This window comes from Apteryx rowi, unplaced genomic scaffold (genome assembly GCF_003343035.1).
Source record: "Apteryx rowi isolate R43461 unplaced genomic scaffold, aptRow1 scaffold_17, whole genome shotgun sequence".
Classification (NCBI taxonomy): Eukaryota; Metazoa; Chordata; class Aves; order Apterygiformes; family Apterygidae; genus Apteryx; species Apteryx rowi.
The window spans coordinates 2899327-2916277 of NW_020447974.1; the positions used below are offsets into that span (position 1 = coordinate 2899327).

General features: G+C 38.1%; 1 protein-coding gene and 1 long non-coding RNA gene across 6 annotated transcripts; one reads left to right on the forward strand and one right to left on the reverse strand.

Annotated features, from left to right (window-relative positions):
• Window positions 1–822: 822 nt before the first annotated feature.
• LOC112963497 lies at window positions 823–7237 on the reverse strand. Of its 4 annotated transcripts, none has more exons than XR_003252618.1 (3): window positions 7163–7237; window positions 6955–7090; window positions 823–4884 (listed from the first exon to the last, which is right to left on the reverse strand). It is a non-coding gene; the product is annotated as an uncharacterized LOC112963497 (long non-coding RNA). The 4 variants fall into 4 exon arrangements; XR_003252619.1 differs by having other exon boundaries at window positions 6955–7037; window positions 7163–7207; XR_003252617.1 differs by having other exon boundaries at window positions 824–4112; window positions 4769–4884; window positions 6955–7231.
• Window positions 7238–7328: 91 nt separating this feature from the next.
• On the forward strand, window positions 7329–15677 carry SPATA5L1 (spermatogenesis associated 5 like 1). Of its 2 annotated transcripts, XM_026060661.1 has the most exons (8): window positions 7555–8631; window positions 9427–9612; window positions 10946–11104; window positions 11760–11969; window positions 12368–12595; window positions 13480–13614; window positions 14264–14389; window positions 15059–15677. In XM_026060661.1, exons 1-8 carry the CDS (start codon window positions 7555–7557, stop codon window positions 15209–15211), a joined length of 2274 nt encoding a protein of 757 aa, XP_025916446.1. In that variant the 3' UTR covers window positions 15212–15677. The 2 variants fall into 2 exon arrangements, with proteins under 2 accessions (XP_025916447.1, XP_025916446.1); XM_026060662.1 differs by lacking the exons at window positions 14264–14389; window positions 15059–15677 and having other exon boundaries at window positions 7329–8631; window positions 13484–13597.
• The last annotated feature ends 1274 nt before the right edge of the window (window positions 15678–16951 follow it).

A 16951-nucleotide genomic window follows, 5' to 3' on the forward strand; every position in this document is an offset into this window, starting at 1 on the left:
GCTGGGAGCCAAGTTTGATAACAAGGCTGTGCCCTAAGCCCACAGTACCCTAGGAAGGCAGAGCCAGGGACACTAGTCAGGGTCAGCCAGGACCCCAGGTCAACAGGCAAGTCCATAGGGATAAGACAGGTCCAAAGTCAAACCAGGAAGTCAGTCCCAACCAGGGTCTGGATCAGTAAGGTCCATGGCTAGATCTGAAGACAGACACCCCTACAACACAGCTCAAGAAGGGGCAAAAGGCCCAGGCCTGAGCTTAAATGGAGCTCCTTGGCCCATGGAAAGAGGTGTGGGTGGAGGTCCCAGGTGAGCTTGGTCAGGACAATTAAAGCCTATCAGTGCACTCAGGGCCCTAACAGGCATTAGGAACCTTCTGAAAAGTTTGTCCAGCTATCAATGATTTTTCTTTAAGTTCCACTCTCCTGAACAAGGTTCTATATACACTGTCATCAGGACAGTATCAGAGATATCAAAATAGAGGAAGAAGTCTCATTCTAGTATTGTGTTTGCAAAAAGGGGAACAAAGGTTACAGTATCATAAAGATTTGAGAGCTGTATTTCAATTTCCTTTCCTAAATAGCTCAGAAGCAGAGGCTATGAGTTGTCTCTAAAAAGCTGAGAATATATTGAAGCTATGGGTTTAATACAATGCATGTATAGATAGTATTAATACATCTTTTTATTACATGGTATATTATACAGCTACAAAGAATTCTGTGGGTGTGAATGTGTTGCCTAATAATTTCTGGATAATTGTCCTTCTATCATTTCATTTGTTAACCAAGTGGCCTCAGTGAATAGGGTCAGATGCATGGGGGGGTGGGTCTTAAAAGCCTAATTATATTCACTCAGAAGGAAGGAAGGAGAAATATATGAGGGACTCACAAAAGAGGAAAAAAAGAAAATCTGACTTGGACAGAGGAAAGAAAAGAAATAACAATACATAGCTGTGATATAGACGAGGAGAAGTCTGAAAAACATTGTATTTTGTTAAACCTTTTTCAGACTAAGTTCTGGTTGGGAAAACAGAAGTTCTACTGAACAACAAGTTTCATACCTAAGTACTTTATGCTTTGGTCTTTTCAACCAGCTTTTCAAAGCAGGCACTGCAAGGATGATGATGGAGATCTGAAGATATGTATAAACTCTCAGGTTAAAAGGAAATCAAGAGTTACTTAATACAATAATCATAATGATTTAAAAGAAGGAAATGCTATGATCTATGGACTTTCAAGTTCTCCCACTGCTCTACTCCTTATTTTAGAAACTGGTACAAGCTTACTCAAGTTGTGAGGAACAGCTGGTCCTCCTATGTATGCTCAGACTACCTGCATGGATAAAGAGTTCAGGTTTTCATAAAGTCAGTTACTGAAATTTGTATGCTCTCATTTTGGGTGTACCAACATCTGTAAATCTGGTGGTGCTCACAACACACAAAATCAATGTTTTATTTTATGAAATATTATAAAGCAAATTATATCTTATTGAACAAATTATGCCAAGATGACTAAAGCAACCTGTATCCGAACAAAAGATGGCTTTATTTTAATTTCCTTCTGTAGTGACCATGAAGCCATTGAAGGAAAAAACACAATCTCTCAGTTTAATCTCACAGGGTTTATTTCAAATCATCTTTAAAACAGTGTAGTACAAACAAAGAGAAGATGCCAAGTTTACATTTTTTTTTGCATAAATATCTTCAACATTTCTGGCTGTAATTAGATATTTGTTACCCAAGTCATCAAATGCTCAGAAGAACACGTCATTGCAGTGTTTGCAAAGGTAAAATTAGTACGTTAAAACAAAAAATGTTAGAAACAGACATACTGATTTTAGGGATAATTATTGGCAGAAGTAAGTTGGAAGAGGCAGAAACCAACTTTTCTGCTTTATTACTGAAAAAGGAAGAAATCTCAGATGAATGCAGAGAAGAGAAACTAAAACAGGTGTAACCCAAAATAAAAGTTGAATACTATGCAAAAAAGCTCTGATGTTTAAAGCAACTTCTGCTAACTCTTAAACCCAATGGAGAAAAGCATCTTTCCTTCCCTTAAACTTAAAATCATCTGTCAGTTTATAGGCCTAACATAAATGCCACAGGCTGTCTAAATGAAACAGCTACATCCGTCATAAAAATCAAATTGGACAAATATAAATTAATACATATGGAGGAATAGCAGTCCAAAAGAAAGATTGAAATGGTAGAAGAAACCATTGGGAGAAATCCATAGAAAGAGGAGGTAAATTCCTAGAAAAGATTGGTGGAAATTCCTAGAAAGCAGACAGTGAATTCCTGGAAAGCTTGGGGAAAATTCTTAGACAGCTCTGGGTAGATTCTTGGAAAGCACCAGGAATATTTCTAGAAAGCATAGAGACAATTCCGTTCCTAGAACATCAAAGAATATTCCTAGAAAACCTGGAGGAGATTCCTGGATGCACCAAGAAAATTCCCTGAAAGCACAGGAATAAATCATCAGGAATATTTCTGGGATACACTTAGGAAATCCCTAGCATCTACATACAATTTTGCATTCACAACATCCGGGAGCGGAGTTTCACAGGTCTAACACCCACTGTGTGAAGAATCACCTCTTTTTGTTTTGAACACAGGTCTGAAGAGCTTCAGTTGTTCTGCCATTGGAAGAGTCACTTACAACAGGCATTTCTTACCCACTGTCTCTATGCAAATCACAGTCTTGCAGATCTTTCACATATTCACCTCAAAGTTTCTCTTTTCCACACTGAAGAGCCACAGTCTACTTTTAGTCATTCATTCCTTGCACTGAAGCCTTTCAAAACCTTTGATCATTCTTGTTGCCTTCTCTGAGTCTCTCCCAGTTCTAATACAGATTTTGGGGGTAAGAGGATCAGAAACACACATAATATTTAATGTACAAGTGAACCACAAATTTACATAGTGGCCCAGAGATGTTTTCTGTTCTGTTCTCTGTTCCTTTTTTAGTAATTTCTAACATTTGATTTTTTGACCATACCAAGCACTGAGTTGACATTTTTATAGATCTATCTCAATGCTATAAAGGTGATCCTAAGATGGCTCTTCCCCTTGTGCATTTCTTCATGCTTATGGTATTGAATTTCATCTGCCATTTTATTGCTAAGTCCCTCAGTCTTGTACAGTCCTTCTGTAATTCTCCACAGTCTTCTCTCATTCCTATATTGAAGACCACAGAAGCATCTTGCCAGATTGCATATCCAAAATAAGATCTAGTGAATCACTGGATTATACATTAGTTTTGCTTGGCTACTTACCTTCTGGTGACTGAAATTCTTTTTGCATTCTGCCTGGCCACATTCTGTAGGCCACTGTAGGCCAAAGAAAATCCTTCCCCATCGTTACAGAGGCTTGCAATGTCCCAGAATATACTCAATATTAAGAACATCCGTATATTTTCACTAGGTTCTCCACAGACTCTACTTAAATAAACCAAATTATATCAATCCTTTCCTCTAAACAGTTTGTCTACTTCCCTCTACCTATAATAATACAAAGTGTTGTATGCATAACCAACTTACTCTTGCAATAGAACATAGGGCATAAATAAAAAAAAATACTCCATTTTTCCATACAAGTTCCATAGTAGAAGAATGATATGCTGAAACACAGATGGCCAAGAATCTCTAAGAGTAAACAAAAAGTGCTAAAGATTAATATTGACAAATTTTGCTGTGACAGTTTAAGAAATTATTATCTGCAGCTGTCCATTTTTCCCTTCTTCCAAAGGTTACCACCTCTGAAGAAGTGTCAACAGAATGCAGTGTGTGGTTGGGCCTCAAGCCACTCCCATGAAAATGCAGTGTCTTAGCATAAAATCCTTTCCCTGGCAATTTAAGGTAAGACAACAGACTTTGCAAAGGAAGGATTCAAGTGCAGACACACATTTTTTCTAAAGAATCTGCAGTGAGGCCAATAACTTCCAGCAGAGAAGCAGACTGAACATTATCTGAGGTGCAGCAACTTCTCCTGAGCTTTCTGGCAGCAGCCCCAGATTTTCCACAGAGAAATGCAGGGTCTGCCTTGCATGCTTGCACATTCAGAATTCCCACCAACTGCAATGGGAACTTTTTCTGTATAAAGAGGCAAGACTGGACACCCACTGGAAAATGAAGTAAACGCATTGAGGGTGGTCTCTCATAAGACATGCAGGTACTCAAGACCTCTTTCCTCTCCTTCTCTAAGCATGTCTTTACAATTTACCTATGAAGAAGTTTTGATATAACTGAGCCTGGTGTTTGAAATGTGAAATACCCAGGATAAGTGGAATTAATAGCTGGTTACATAACTCTCCAGACACACTAAAACTCTGTCCTAAAGCATACATGTGCCATCTATCCATGTTAAAGCCACTGTTAATTTGACAGAGCTTTAATAAAAAAAATCAGTTCTGATACATACTATAGTCAAAATTATCAAATACATAATCAGCTATACATCGTTTACTTTGTATGGAGAGAATTATCTTAACAAGACACAGTTATTTTAATTTGTGAGTTATAACAAATTCAGAATGATGAATAGTATTTTATTCTACCTAAAATCAACAGGTATACCCAAATGAAAAATAGCAATGCTATTCCTTCTCTTTGGAATTTTCTTATAGTATTGCAAGTTCTCCTTAAAAAGAAGCAAACCTGGCCCACTAAATATGAAAGCAAAGAATAAAGGAACATTCTTCTCCAGCAATAAACAGTAACAAACCCAACATGAAAAAGCAGGAATGGTAATGAAGCTGAAAATGATCTGAACACTCACTGTGCTGGTTATTCAGTTTGATTTTAGAAACCATCTGTTGAAAAGGAGTGAAGACAATGCTGGATTATATTCGATTTCTCCAAGAACTGATGACTACTCCTCTGAAATTAACAGATCTGCAGGGAGAAATACAGCCATTCTTGAAGATCAGCTGCCATCTACTGAATGATAAGAAAACTGTTTAGAACATTTTTCTTTTTTGACAAACAGTTTAAACTAGATTCTTGGTGGAACATCTTTATGTCATTCTAAGATCAGAACCTATATAAACAAACTGTTACAATACAACATCAAGTCAAATGGCAAGATCAATGGAAATATAACTTGAAAACATCAGAATCTGTTTTATTTGCTAGATAATGCAGCCACACTAACAATGGTCTTCTCTGAAAAGGAACAGATGAGACACATCCTGATTACTTGATCTGTACACACAACTTTCAACAATACCCCAAAACTGTTTCCCACTTTTCGCATATGTAAAAATACTGGTATTTTCCACTGTTATACCATGACATAAGATATACTGATAGAAAAGACACTGTGAACTAGATATTATTGTTTTACTGAGCTGGGGGGATATTTTCTTATCATTTAAACATTTAATCTGCATTTCTCTGTACTGAGATAAATTTTAAATGGAAAAAAATGGTTGGATTCATGCAAAGCATCCCATCCAGTATACATCATTAAAAAAATCAACAAGAGGACCTAAACTTGCTCTCACTAAAGCCAATATCAGGTAATGTCAACAAATCTAATAACTGGAATTCTTTGTCACTCCAGATTAGGTTTTGCGTATGTTTCTCTCTTGTCAGAAACCAGATTTTCCAGATGTTACAAGAAATCTGTTACAAAGAACAACTATATACAAATATAGACCACAGAGCCCAGTTTCAAATATGCCCTTTTCTTTACTTTTTTTTCCTAAGCACAACCTTTTAACACCAAGCAGAGGATCTACCACTTACACTTTGGAATTCTCTGAAACAAAGTCTGCCATTTTAAATAGAATATGTTGTTTGTTTTCTTTAACTGAGTTTGCACTCAAGAGCACTTATGTTTAAGTATGAGAATCTTTGAGGGAAAGAAAAAAACAAGAGAATACGTTTTAAAAGACATATGCTTGAAAATACATTTTCTTGGAATGAAAGGTCCTTACAGTCTTTTGCCTGTATATTCAGCACTCTGTCCCATACTAAACACGAAATATGTCTGTATATTCCATATGAATGTTTGTATACAATGTGCAGTAGAAAAATATGCTGTGAAAAACCATCAAGTTGACAAGTTTCCAGGAAAAAAGGAACTGAAAACAAACACTGAAAGGAGAGAATTTGTTCACGAACTGAAAAGAAACAATACATAGGCCCTTTTGCACGTATTTAGGCAAAAAAAAGAAGGCTGTTTTTCACACTGCTCAGGCCTACACCTTTCTTCTGATTTCCTATACAGCAGTTGCAATTAGCTGAACAGGCTCTGTTCACATTGCCTACTGTTTGTATGGCTTACTAAAATATTTTGGCTACAGCCCTTGGTTCAGTAAGGAGTGTGATAAAGCAGGATATCATGAAAAAATTTTTGTTATGCTCCCCCTCCAGAGGTCTTCATAATACACACTGGACTGCTTTTATTTAGGATGTAAACCATGACCCCAGCATTCTGTCTGTGATGTAACTGATTCTGACTGGTGTCTTGTTTTTGAGAACCCAATTTCGGTAAGTATGTGGTCTCAAATGAAGTTTGTATGTATTAAGTACATGTGCAACTGTAATCACAATGAAGCTCCTTACAAGAATAATATTATATACATACTAAAATTTCAAATATTGTGATTCTATCTTGTATTCTACAATGCTGAGAGATCACTTGAAAGGCATTTACAAAAGCACTGCATAATTTACTGCACAATTTAAGAAGGCTGTAGGCCAAAGAGTTATACAATTAACTTTTCTTAAACGCTGATTAAAGATTTGCCAGAGCAGCACATTACCGAATCCATTGCTGAATAAATTTCTGTGTCCTGATTACTTGTATCAGCAGCTTCTGAAGACAAGCGCGTGGCTCCCCACCTCCTTTTCTTAACCAGCAGCTACTGCTGCCCCAACCCCAACCGCTGACGAGCAAGATGCAACCCTGTGTCAGGGAGCACGCTGACAGGAGACACGGGAAAGAGGAAGCCCAACCTTTGGGAAAACGTTTAAGAAGCGCTACCAGGAGCTGAGAAGAGACGATCAAAGGAGGCGAGCGAGCCTTGTAAAGACGGGCTCTGCGGAGAACAAGCGGGTGGCAATTAGGGGGGAAGATCACTCCATCTAGGACCTGTGGGAGGAAGGTATAAGAAGCGGGGAGGTGGGCCTAAAGCTAGGCGGTCTGTCACCACGGTGGGTTCACCTCACGGCCGCGGCGGGCTCACACCCCTCCACAGCCGAACGGCGCCATCAGCCGCTGAGGCGAGCGCGCGCGGCCCCGCCCCGCCGCTGAGGGCGCCGGCGGGGCGGGGCGGGGTCAGTGCGCGCGCTGCAGCGCATGCGCGGGAGGCGCGGCGGGAGCGCTGCAGCGCGGCTGGCGGCCCTCCGCGCACCGCGGCCGTTGGGGGAGGGGGAGGCTCTCCTGGCCTGGGCCAAACCGGACGGGGCCGGTTCGGCTCGGCTCGGCTCGGCCGTTGCGCGCGCGGAGCGGCTGCAGGGCGCTGGCTCGAGGCGGGGGTGAGTGGGGAGCCGGGCGGGGCCCTTGTGCGCGCGTTGCCTCCCCGTCCTGCGCAGAGCGCGCCGCGGACGCGTGCTATGGAGGTGGCGCCCTTAAAGCTGCTCCCGCCGGATCCGGGCGATGAGAGCACCCAGAGGTGCAGGATGGGCCCTGCCGCCCTCTCCTCCCTGGGAGCCAGGATCGGGGCCCCGCTGCGCGTCACCCTGCCCACCGGGTGCTGCTTGTGCACGGCCTGGCCCAGGCACGATTTGGCAGACGGCTACCTGCAGGTCGATCTGACCTGCAAAACGGCGGGTTTAACTACACGGGAGCTAAAAAATCTCACGGTGAACGTCAACCAGCTGAAGCTTTTGGCATATCATCAGTTAAAAAAAGCGACTGTGAGAGTAGTCCTTAAGAACTCTGCGCTGAAAAAGTCTACCCCCAGAGGAGTGTTGCAGGAGATAATCAAAGAACTGCTAAGAAATATTTATGTTTCACTTCATTACACTGTTACAGTTGCGCCAGCTCTTGAAAATCCAGTGGTGTATATTGAAATACTCTCTGTAGACCCTTTGACAGATGAAGCTGGACTAGTAACCCCTCAAACAAGTATAAAAGTTAAAGAGGTCATCACTCTGGAATGGTACCGGCATTTATCAGAAGAAGCTGGGAAAGTTTCAGCTGCAGGACTAGATGATGTGGGAATGTCTTTGAAAGAAATGGTTGATTTGCCCCTCCATTTTCCAAAAACTTTTAAGAAGCTGGGACTTTCTGTCCCTAATGGAGTGCTATTAGTAGGCCCTCCAGGTGTAGGGAAAACCCTTATGGTAAAGGCAGTAGCAAAAGAAGTAGGTGCCTATCTGCTTTGCATCAGTGGCCCAGCCCTGTATGGTTCAAGACCAGGAGAAAGCGAAGAGAATTTGCGAAGAGTTTTTGAAAAGGGCAGAGAAATGTCCTGTGACGGACCAACCATTCTCTTCATTGATGAGATTGACTCTTTGTGCCCAAAGAGAGGAGGTTCAAACAATGCTCCTGAAGATCGTATCGTTGCTCAGTTGCTAACGTTACTGGATGGCGTAGGTAGTGAAGATAAGATGGTCATTATGGCAGCAACAAACAGGCCTGATGCCTTAGATCCTGCGCTGAGAAGACCTGGCAGATTTGACAGAGAGGTGAGCAGACCTGGTTTATTCCATACCTTCCTTTGGGGGGAGGGGGGAGTTTACAATCAAAATAATTATATTTTTTTTGGGGGGGGGAAGCTACTTAAAAGTTCTTTAATGCATTCACAATTAAAACTTTCATTATTTTACAAGGTTTATTAACTGTTTAAATATATTTTATGGTGGTATTTTTCCAAGTTTTTAATAATGTATGAACACTTACCTAATTGTTTTTCTTTTGGATTCAGAGATCTGCTTCCTTATTCCAGTGTTATTGAAGTACTTTTTGTTTATTCATATCTTTGAGTTTACTTGACTAAGAATTGTAGCGAGACAAGCACAGATTCACAGGATCATCCTTCAAGGTGCTATTCTTTCTGACTTTTATTTTACATAGTGCATATTATTAAGCACACATAATCATCATCTAGTTCAGCCCTTATGATGCAAGGAAAGTATTATTTCAGTGCTAAGTCTTATTTTTAAATTACTGTAAAACATGACTTTATAGACTGATGGCTGATGGTGTTTTATGAATGACTGTTTACACAACCACTGTTCCCTTGGAAGATAAGTGTAAATGAAAGAGGTTTTAAATATTTGTCATTTGTATAGTGTTTTTTTTTATTGTCAGAGTGCTGGAGAACTGCTAATTAGTTTCTTGTAAAACTATTTAATCACAGTATAAGGAAGTATGAATCTTCTGTAAGCAGTATAGAGAAAAAGTTGCTTGTCTAGGTCTATAAAATGAGAGGAATATAGCAAAATACCTACTTAATTTCTTTTTTATTATATTTGGTTTAGGTTATTATTGGAACACCAACACTTCTGCAGAGAAGATCCATCCTGCAGTTGCTTACATCTAGTATGCCAATTTCTTCAGATGTTGATTTGGTTAAACTGGCAGAAATGACAACTGGGTATGTTGGAGCTGACCTTACAGCACTCTGCAGAGAAGCTGCTATGCAGGCTGTGTTCCAAAGTGCTCTGGTATGGCTGCAAATTAATCAAGAAGGATGTCATTATTAATATGTACCACCCTTTCCCAATTAATAATCTGCTTTACTTGAAATGCTGAGCAACTTGAAGAACTCAGAAATTAAAATACTGAAAATAAGCAAGTTTGTAAATATACAGTTTTGCGAGTGACCTTCAGTTCATACCTGAAGAGACTGTTTTGTCCTTTTTGAGTAAAAAGCTTTGCAGAAGGTTTTACTCTCTTCATCTGTTTAGGACTGTTCAAAGTAGATAATATTTGGTTGTTTTTTGACTAAACTGTAGTAGTCCATCACTGCAAATTACAGTTTAGGTTGTTACGTATGTATATATATACATATATGTACATATACATGTATGTATATAAAATATATATAACTGCTAGTGATGATAACTTATCATTTGGGTTGCATGGCTAGACATAACATGAAGTTATAAACACAAGGTACACAGTTATAACTGCCCCATGTCCAGTGGAAATTGCTGTTTCTTAATATTCTTTCTGTCTTTATTCAGACTTTTACAAGAATTGTGAGGATTATGTTTGCTGTGCTTCTCTGTCTATGGAAGGTGATGTGGATGAGCAGAAATTTAAAGCCATATCTGCAAAATCTGTGGAGCCAGAGCATCTATAGGCAATGGTAGAATCCTCTGTCTTCACTCAGGGGTGGAAAGAAGGGATCATTTTCTCTCTAGAACTTCCATCTCCCTCAGATACTGTACAGATATTCAAGATAACCAAAATAATTTGAGCCTGGTATCCCAGAAAGTAGTAGATGGACAAACAGAAATAATGAACTAGCAGATGGCTTATTTGCTTTGTAAACAGCAAGCTCCCTTGCAAATACATCTTAGTTTTGTCATTAAATCTGTAGTTCTTAATAACTGCATCTTTATGCTGTTTGAAATGAGGTGCCTTACATTCTACAGTACATTGTGAAAATGAATGTTATAGTCAGCGAGAACATTTTATTTGTGATCAAGAAAATCCAGAAATCAGCTGCTGGTTTCAGGGTTATTACATACTATTTGATTTGCTAGATCACTGCATAATCATAACTTAGAGAAAACTGTATTGTTTTTTCCTAAAACACTAATTTCTGTTATTTTTTTTCCTGTATTAAAAAAAAAAAGGCACTTAGAATATACTCTGCTTTGTGTTACATAATTGTGTTCAAGTGTACAGTATGTAAACTTACTAGGGCAGAAACTTGGTTCTTTATTAGTTGCATTTGGCCTTTTGTGGAGTATTTTGCATACTAATGGAGCATGATAAATCATTGATTATATAAAATATTGCTTATTTGTTTTATGTGGGTTTCTTCAGGATTCAGCTGAAATAATGATTAACATGGCAGGCTTCCAAGAAGCTTTTAAAAACATTCAACCATCCTGTTTTCGAGGTTCTCTTGGACTAACGGAGTGTAAACCTGTTACCTGGGAGCAAATTGGTGGTCTTGAAGAAGTGAAACTAAAGTTAAAACAGGTAATGTATAAAATGCATTTAAATAAAAAACTAGTTTCTAATAACCATCTCCAGAGTATTCTGTATGTTCTGTTATGGACACACATTCTCTTGCAAATAATATGTTTACAGATTGTATTTTTTAAATTATTTTATAATATATGAAGTAAACTACAAGCACTGTAATAAGAAGCCTATCAGTGGTCTCTATCTTGTGACTGTAAGTTTCATTAAACAGAATGTCAACCCCAAGCATAGTATCATGGAAAAAATAGCACGTTTTCCAGTAGTCGGAAAAAAATGCAGCAATATATTCCTGAATTTGTAGCCACAGGTGGCTCTTATGCATTATCTCTCAGGAATTGCCTCTTGTTCTGTTTCAGACTGAGAGGAAATGAGAGGTAATTCTGACAATATTGTCTGATACTACTTTGTGTGTGTGCGCGCGTGTGTATGTGTATACACACATATACATTATATATACATGTGTGTGTGTATATATATATATACACACACCCATCCACACCCCCAAGGAGAACTAAATTAGTATGCCTGTGTTGATTTCAAATTAATGTTTGCATCAAGGAGAGAAAATATTGTGCTCAGCTGTTTTATTGATTGCATCTTAACTCTAGTTCCATTACTGAGAATGTTTCTTTTTTTTATGTACTGACAGAGTATTGAGTGGCCTATGAAGTTTCCTCAGGCTTTTGCTAGGATGGGCCTGTCTCATCCAAAGGGTATTCTTCTCTATGGGCCATCAGGGTGTGCCAAAACCACGCTGGTGAAGGCTGTGGCCACAAGTTGTCACTGTTCCTTTCTCTCTGTAAGCAGTGCTGACCTTTTCTCACCTTACGTTGGGGATTCAGAGAAGATTTTGTCTCAGGTACAGTTTTTAAATTGTATGAAGTCTATAGTTTGTTTCTGACATTTATAAACTAGTAGTCAGGTCTGAAGTTTATGATCAAAAACATTATAGGTAAAACTCATCTGATTGTTAAACAGAAATAAGTTATGGATTCACATTTATATAAACTGAGAATCTAGCTCTGAAGTGATACCAGTTTTAAACTTGGAAGTCTTTCTACCCTTTTGTTTTCAGTTGACTTAAGAACTTAGTTAAGCGTAGTTTGCCTATACTAAATGTTAAGTCTGATTGGCTCTCATGATTCTTTGTAAATACTAGGAATGTATCTTTTAAGTAGTTAAAATATGGTGTATAAGCTGCTTTCACTTTGCAGAATAGAATATGCATTAACATTTTACTTTATGAATCCAAAAAAGGTTTTTCGCCAAGCAAGAGCAAATACTCCAGCAATAATATTCCTAGATGAGATTGATTCTATCTTGGGATCTCGATCACACTGTAAAACTGGTCATGGTGTCTCAGAGCGAGTTCTTTCTGTTCTTCTCAATGAGTTGGATGGTATCGGACTGAAAGTCACAGAAAGAAGAGGAAACAAACTACAGCTTGAGGGTGAATGTCAGGAACAAAGTGATGAGGAGAGAAAGGTATTTATGTTCCCTCTTATATATAAAAAAGAACAAGAACTGCTATGGTGTTGCAAAAATTTTAGTTGTTGGCATTCACACTTTTTAAACTTAAAATCGTCAAGCTTGACAGATTAGAACAGCATCTTAAATCTTTTTATTTCTAGTTTTTATAACATGCCACATCTAGGCTGTTAGCCATTTTTATGTATACAGTTCCTCAATTAAACTTTTTTTGAGAGGGGCGAAGGAGGGGCATTGTTTGAACAAAATGCCCAGATAGCCTAATGAGCATTGCTAGTAGTTGTTCATCTGTCACAAAAATCCTCTTACTTGATTGAAAGTAATGGAATATTTTTGGACTAATTGTGCCATTTTTACTATTATGAAGGTTCCTTCCTGAACTTACTTTTTATAAGCATTTCCCCTACTTCAGTTACAACGCTTTTTCATACGTACTTCATATGAAACTAGGACAGCTATGATCAGTTACTTCTTATTTATACAAGAAGTTGCAAGTGGACTTCTCAGTGAATTGTTCACAACGTTTACTTCTTAGCTTTTGTATACTTAAATTTCTGTCTTCATAAAATGACACTCTTGTAAAAAATGAAGCAATTGTAGAACTGTAGGATACTGATCTTCTGTGTTAGACTATGGCCAAAGAAAAGTCTGTATTTATTATTATTACCAAGATGGATATTAACTATATTTCTTCTTTCTGGTCTGGCCTGTACCAAGGCATTTCATTTCCCGAAGCAAAATAAAATATTAGTATTGAAAGAAAAATAACTACATATGGAGATGCTTTTTTTTTTTCTTCCCATGGTTAACTAATGTCTTAAGATAAATATTTATCTTTTAGCCATATTTCACCAATTTGTTTATATAATCTCTTTACTCAGCTAGAGTTTCAGGAAACTTTGAACAGTGACTTCATGATCATTGCTGCAACAAATAGACCAGATATGTTGGATGATGCTTTGTTGCGTCCTGGAAGGCTAGACAAGATGATCTATATTCCACCTCCAGACCTGAAGGTGATGTATTGTAAATCCATACATGGCTTTAAATGAAGAGGTACAAATTGCTGGCATACTTTAAGTGCAAAGGGGGCATAATCCTATATTTAACAACTGATGAATGATTCACTAAAGATTAGTCACCAAACCTAAGGTATATAAAGATTTTTAAGAAAAGTAATTTAAATATCTATAACACTTTAACTGATGTATGTATACTATTACAGATGATGTACAGTTGTTTAAACAGATTTTAACTGTTTTTGCAAAGTCAAGCTACTGTTTAGGAAGTACCAGAGCAAGCTGGCTGCCCTTACTTAAGATTTTTCACAGGCCCTGTTCCCAAGGGTGGTGTGCTTGTACTGAGCTTTCCAAAAGAGAGTTGACCCAAAGCAGACCAAATATGGAAAATTTCAGTCTAAAATACTGTGGTTTCATAAACTACTGAGTTACTGTGAACAACAGACTTCTAACATATTAGATAACTATCAGAATAAGTATCATTTCCATCAATAGCATTTTATTCGCTCTTCCACCAAAAGAGTTCTGATTTTGGTATTCTCATTCATTTTTCCTTTCTTCTAATTTGAAGTTTTGTAGTGCTTTGGAGTGAGAGTAATTATTGGTTTACTTCTTATTTTCTTTTATAACATGCACCAACTCATAGGAAAGGCTTTCTGTTTTGAAAATCTGCACAAAAAAGATTCCACTAGATACTGATGTGTCCTTGCAAGACTTAGCGCTCCAAACAGACCTCTTCTCTGGAGCTGATATTGAAAATCTGTGCAAGGAGGTAAGGAATATTCCTGGCAATCTATGAAATTACTTTTGAAAGTTTTCATTTACAGCTTATCTCATAGATGTTATCCAGTCATCTGTAGTACAGATTTTTTTTCACAAGTTGTAATGAAAACATAAAAATGAATACAAAAGAAGAACTGAACATGGGTTAATTCTTTAAATAAAAAACTCAAGTAAGTATGAGGGCTGTCTTCAATACCTTACTGGTGGAAGAAGATAAGGAACTATACTGCCCTTTATTTTTACATAACCCTTTCTAATCCAAGCTTAAATCTAGATAAATTGTATTCTGTGTACTGCAAGCAATTACAGCATTTTTAGTTGAAATTAGTATGTACTATCAAGGCTAGAGAGAAAAAAAAGCTGAAGGAGAGAGCAATCCATAAACGTTTGAGATAAATATTTAAGAAAGGAGACTAGGAAGAAAATCCACAAATGTGGATCAAGGATACTTTGTCTAATCCAATCAAATAAGTGAATAAAAAAGGCATACTAATCTTATTAGATATGTATATATTCATATATAACCATAAATCGTACAATGTTGTGTTCAGATACTTTACCTAAAACTTGGTTTCATTTAAAATATTTTAAAATACTTGTAACATTAAGTTGCACAAAATATTGCAAGCACTCAAGTTGTTTCTTTTTTTCCTTAAAGGCTGCTTTGTTGGCATTACAAGAGAATGGACTTGAAGCAACTACTGTTAAACATGAGCACTTTGTAAAATCATTGAGGACTGTAAAACCATCCTTAAACATCAAAGACTTGGATTTTTATGAAAAATTTTATAATCAGAAATTCACCTCTTGAATCAAAAAAGTGATGCAGCATAAGTATTTTTAAATATATTACAAACCGAGCCAAAGCAAATGAGATTTTACTTTATTCTTCAGTATTGAGGTCACAAGTGAAATGTTATTGTAAGTACAGTACTAAAAAGTGATACTGCACAAGAAAGTGATACTGCAAATCTCAGTCTTTGTATCTGATGAAACTGGTAATGGAGGGGCTTAGAGCAATGTGGAACAGCAAAGTGGTTCTGTAGATTTCCTTCTTCTCAGTATAAACCTTGGAAGAATAAGAATATTTAATTTGAAAACATGTTGTGAAGTCTCCAAAGTGCACTGAATATTTAAAATTGAAAGAAAAAAAAAAGTGGAATATGAGGAAAAAGTCCTCTATAGTTTGTGCTGCATGTAATAAAATATATATGTGCATATCTACAAGCTTTCTTTCTGGAAAGCAGATTCCAAAATATACTTCTAATGAAACAGTTGTCAGTGCTTACTATCTTGTTGTAAGTTTGGGAGTTTTCTGTTTGAGGTGTGGGGCTTTGGGCAGGGTGGGGGGGCCATGGATGCGGGGGAAATAATTCTAGAACAACTACCACTTACTGTACAAACATTTGAACTGAGTAAATAAGTAAATACTAAGCAAGTTTGGAATCAAACAATCCAAAATAAACTAGTAATTTATTCTTTGAGGTAGAAGGGAGTTTGTTTTATAAAAGTTTCTGCAGCATTTTTTTCCCTCACAACTATTCATTCTCCATGTATTCTTGTAGGCCATCTTTTAAAAGGCAGAGATACACATATAATTTCCTTCTATATATAAATGTCTTAACTTACCACGGTATGAAATTTTAACTGTTTTTTCCTTTTCCCCATGAAAATGTTTATGAAAGAGATACTTCATTGTCAAAGATAACCTCAGATGAAATACAAAACCTTAAGTTACAAACTCATCAACAAATACTTCTTTTGCTCAACCAGGGCCCCTGGGGGCTGCACTGCAGTGTGGTTTGCAATGAGACCAGATCATGGAAGGAAAGTTCCATGGCAGTTAAGACAGCACAGGACAAAAACAGTGGCAAACTTCTAGCCTAGGAAAGGACTATCCTACAATTTAGGAAGCAAGGATCCTCGCTTCCTAAAGAAAGACTATTGTGCTGCTTTACTGTTGCTGGCACTAAGAAGACCAGTGTCATGTATTTCCATTGATTAAATGTTAAAAAAAAATACGCAAAGATAGTTTCTTAGCAGCTGTGCGGGTGAGTGTGTGGAGACCTTCAAGGTAACTCTCCTTTTTTGCTCTAGTGTTTGAGATTGTTGCTTTAGAATTATGAGCCCTGAACGTTGTTAGGACAGCATGATGCTGGCAGCTGACCCATTTCAAACTGAATCAGGGCCAACCCTGTCCTTTCAGAGACACTTCTTACCTTCTGTGCTTGTTCCCTGTAAGGACCAAGAGAGCTGATTTGTGCGCTGCCCTTTCCCCTTGCTTCAGGGGGAGCATGGTGAAACCAAGGGAGCATGCGGTAAAGGCCACCTGTCCTTCTTCTTGCTGCCTTCCACAGGGAAGGGGAGAAATAGATCTATAGGAACAGTTTGCTGGCAGCATCTGCCTCTATTCTGACCCTGGCCTTGAAGGAGCCTTTTCCAGAGAAGGGCAAGGGGAAGTGCTAGGAGGTGTGTAGGGTAGTAGGAGCCTGGGCCTGGGCAAAACTAGGCAGCGCTGTAGCAGAGGGGACAGAGTGAAATGGCGCCCCCC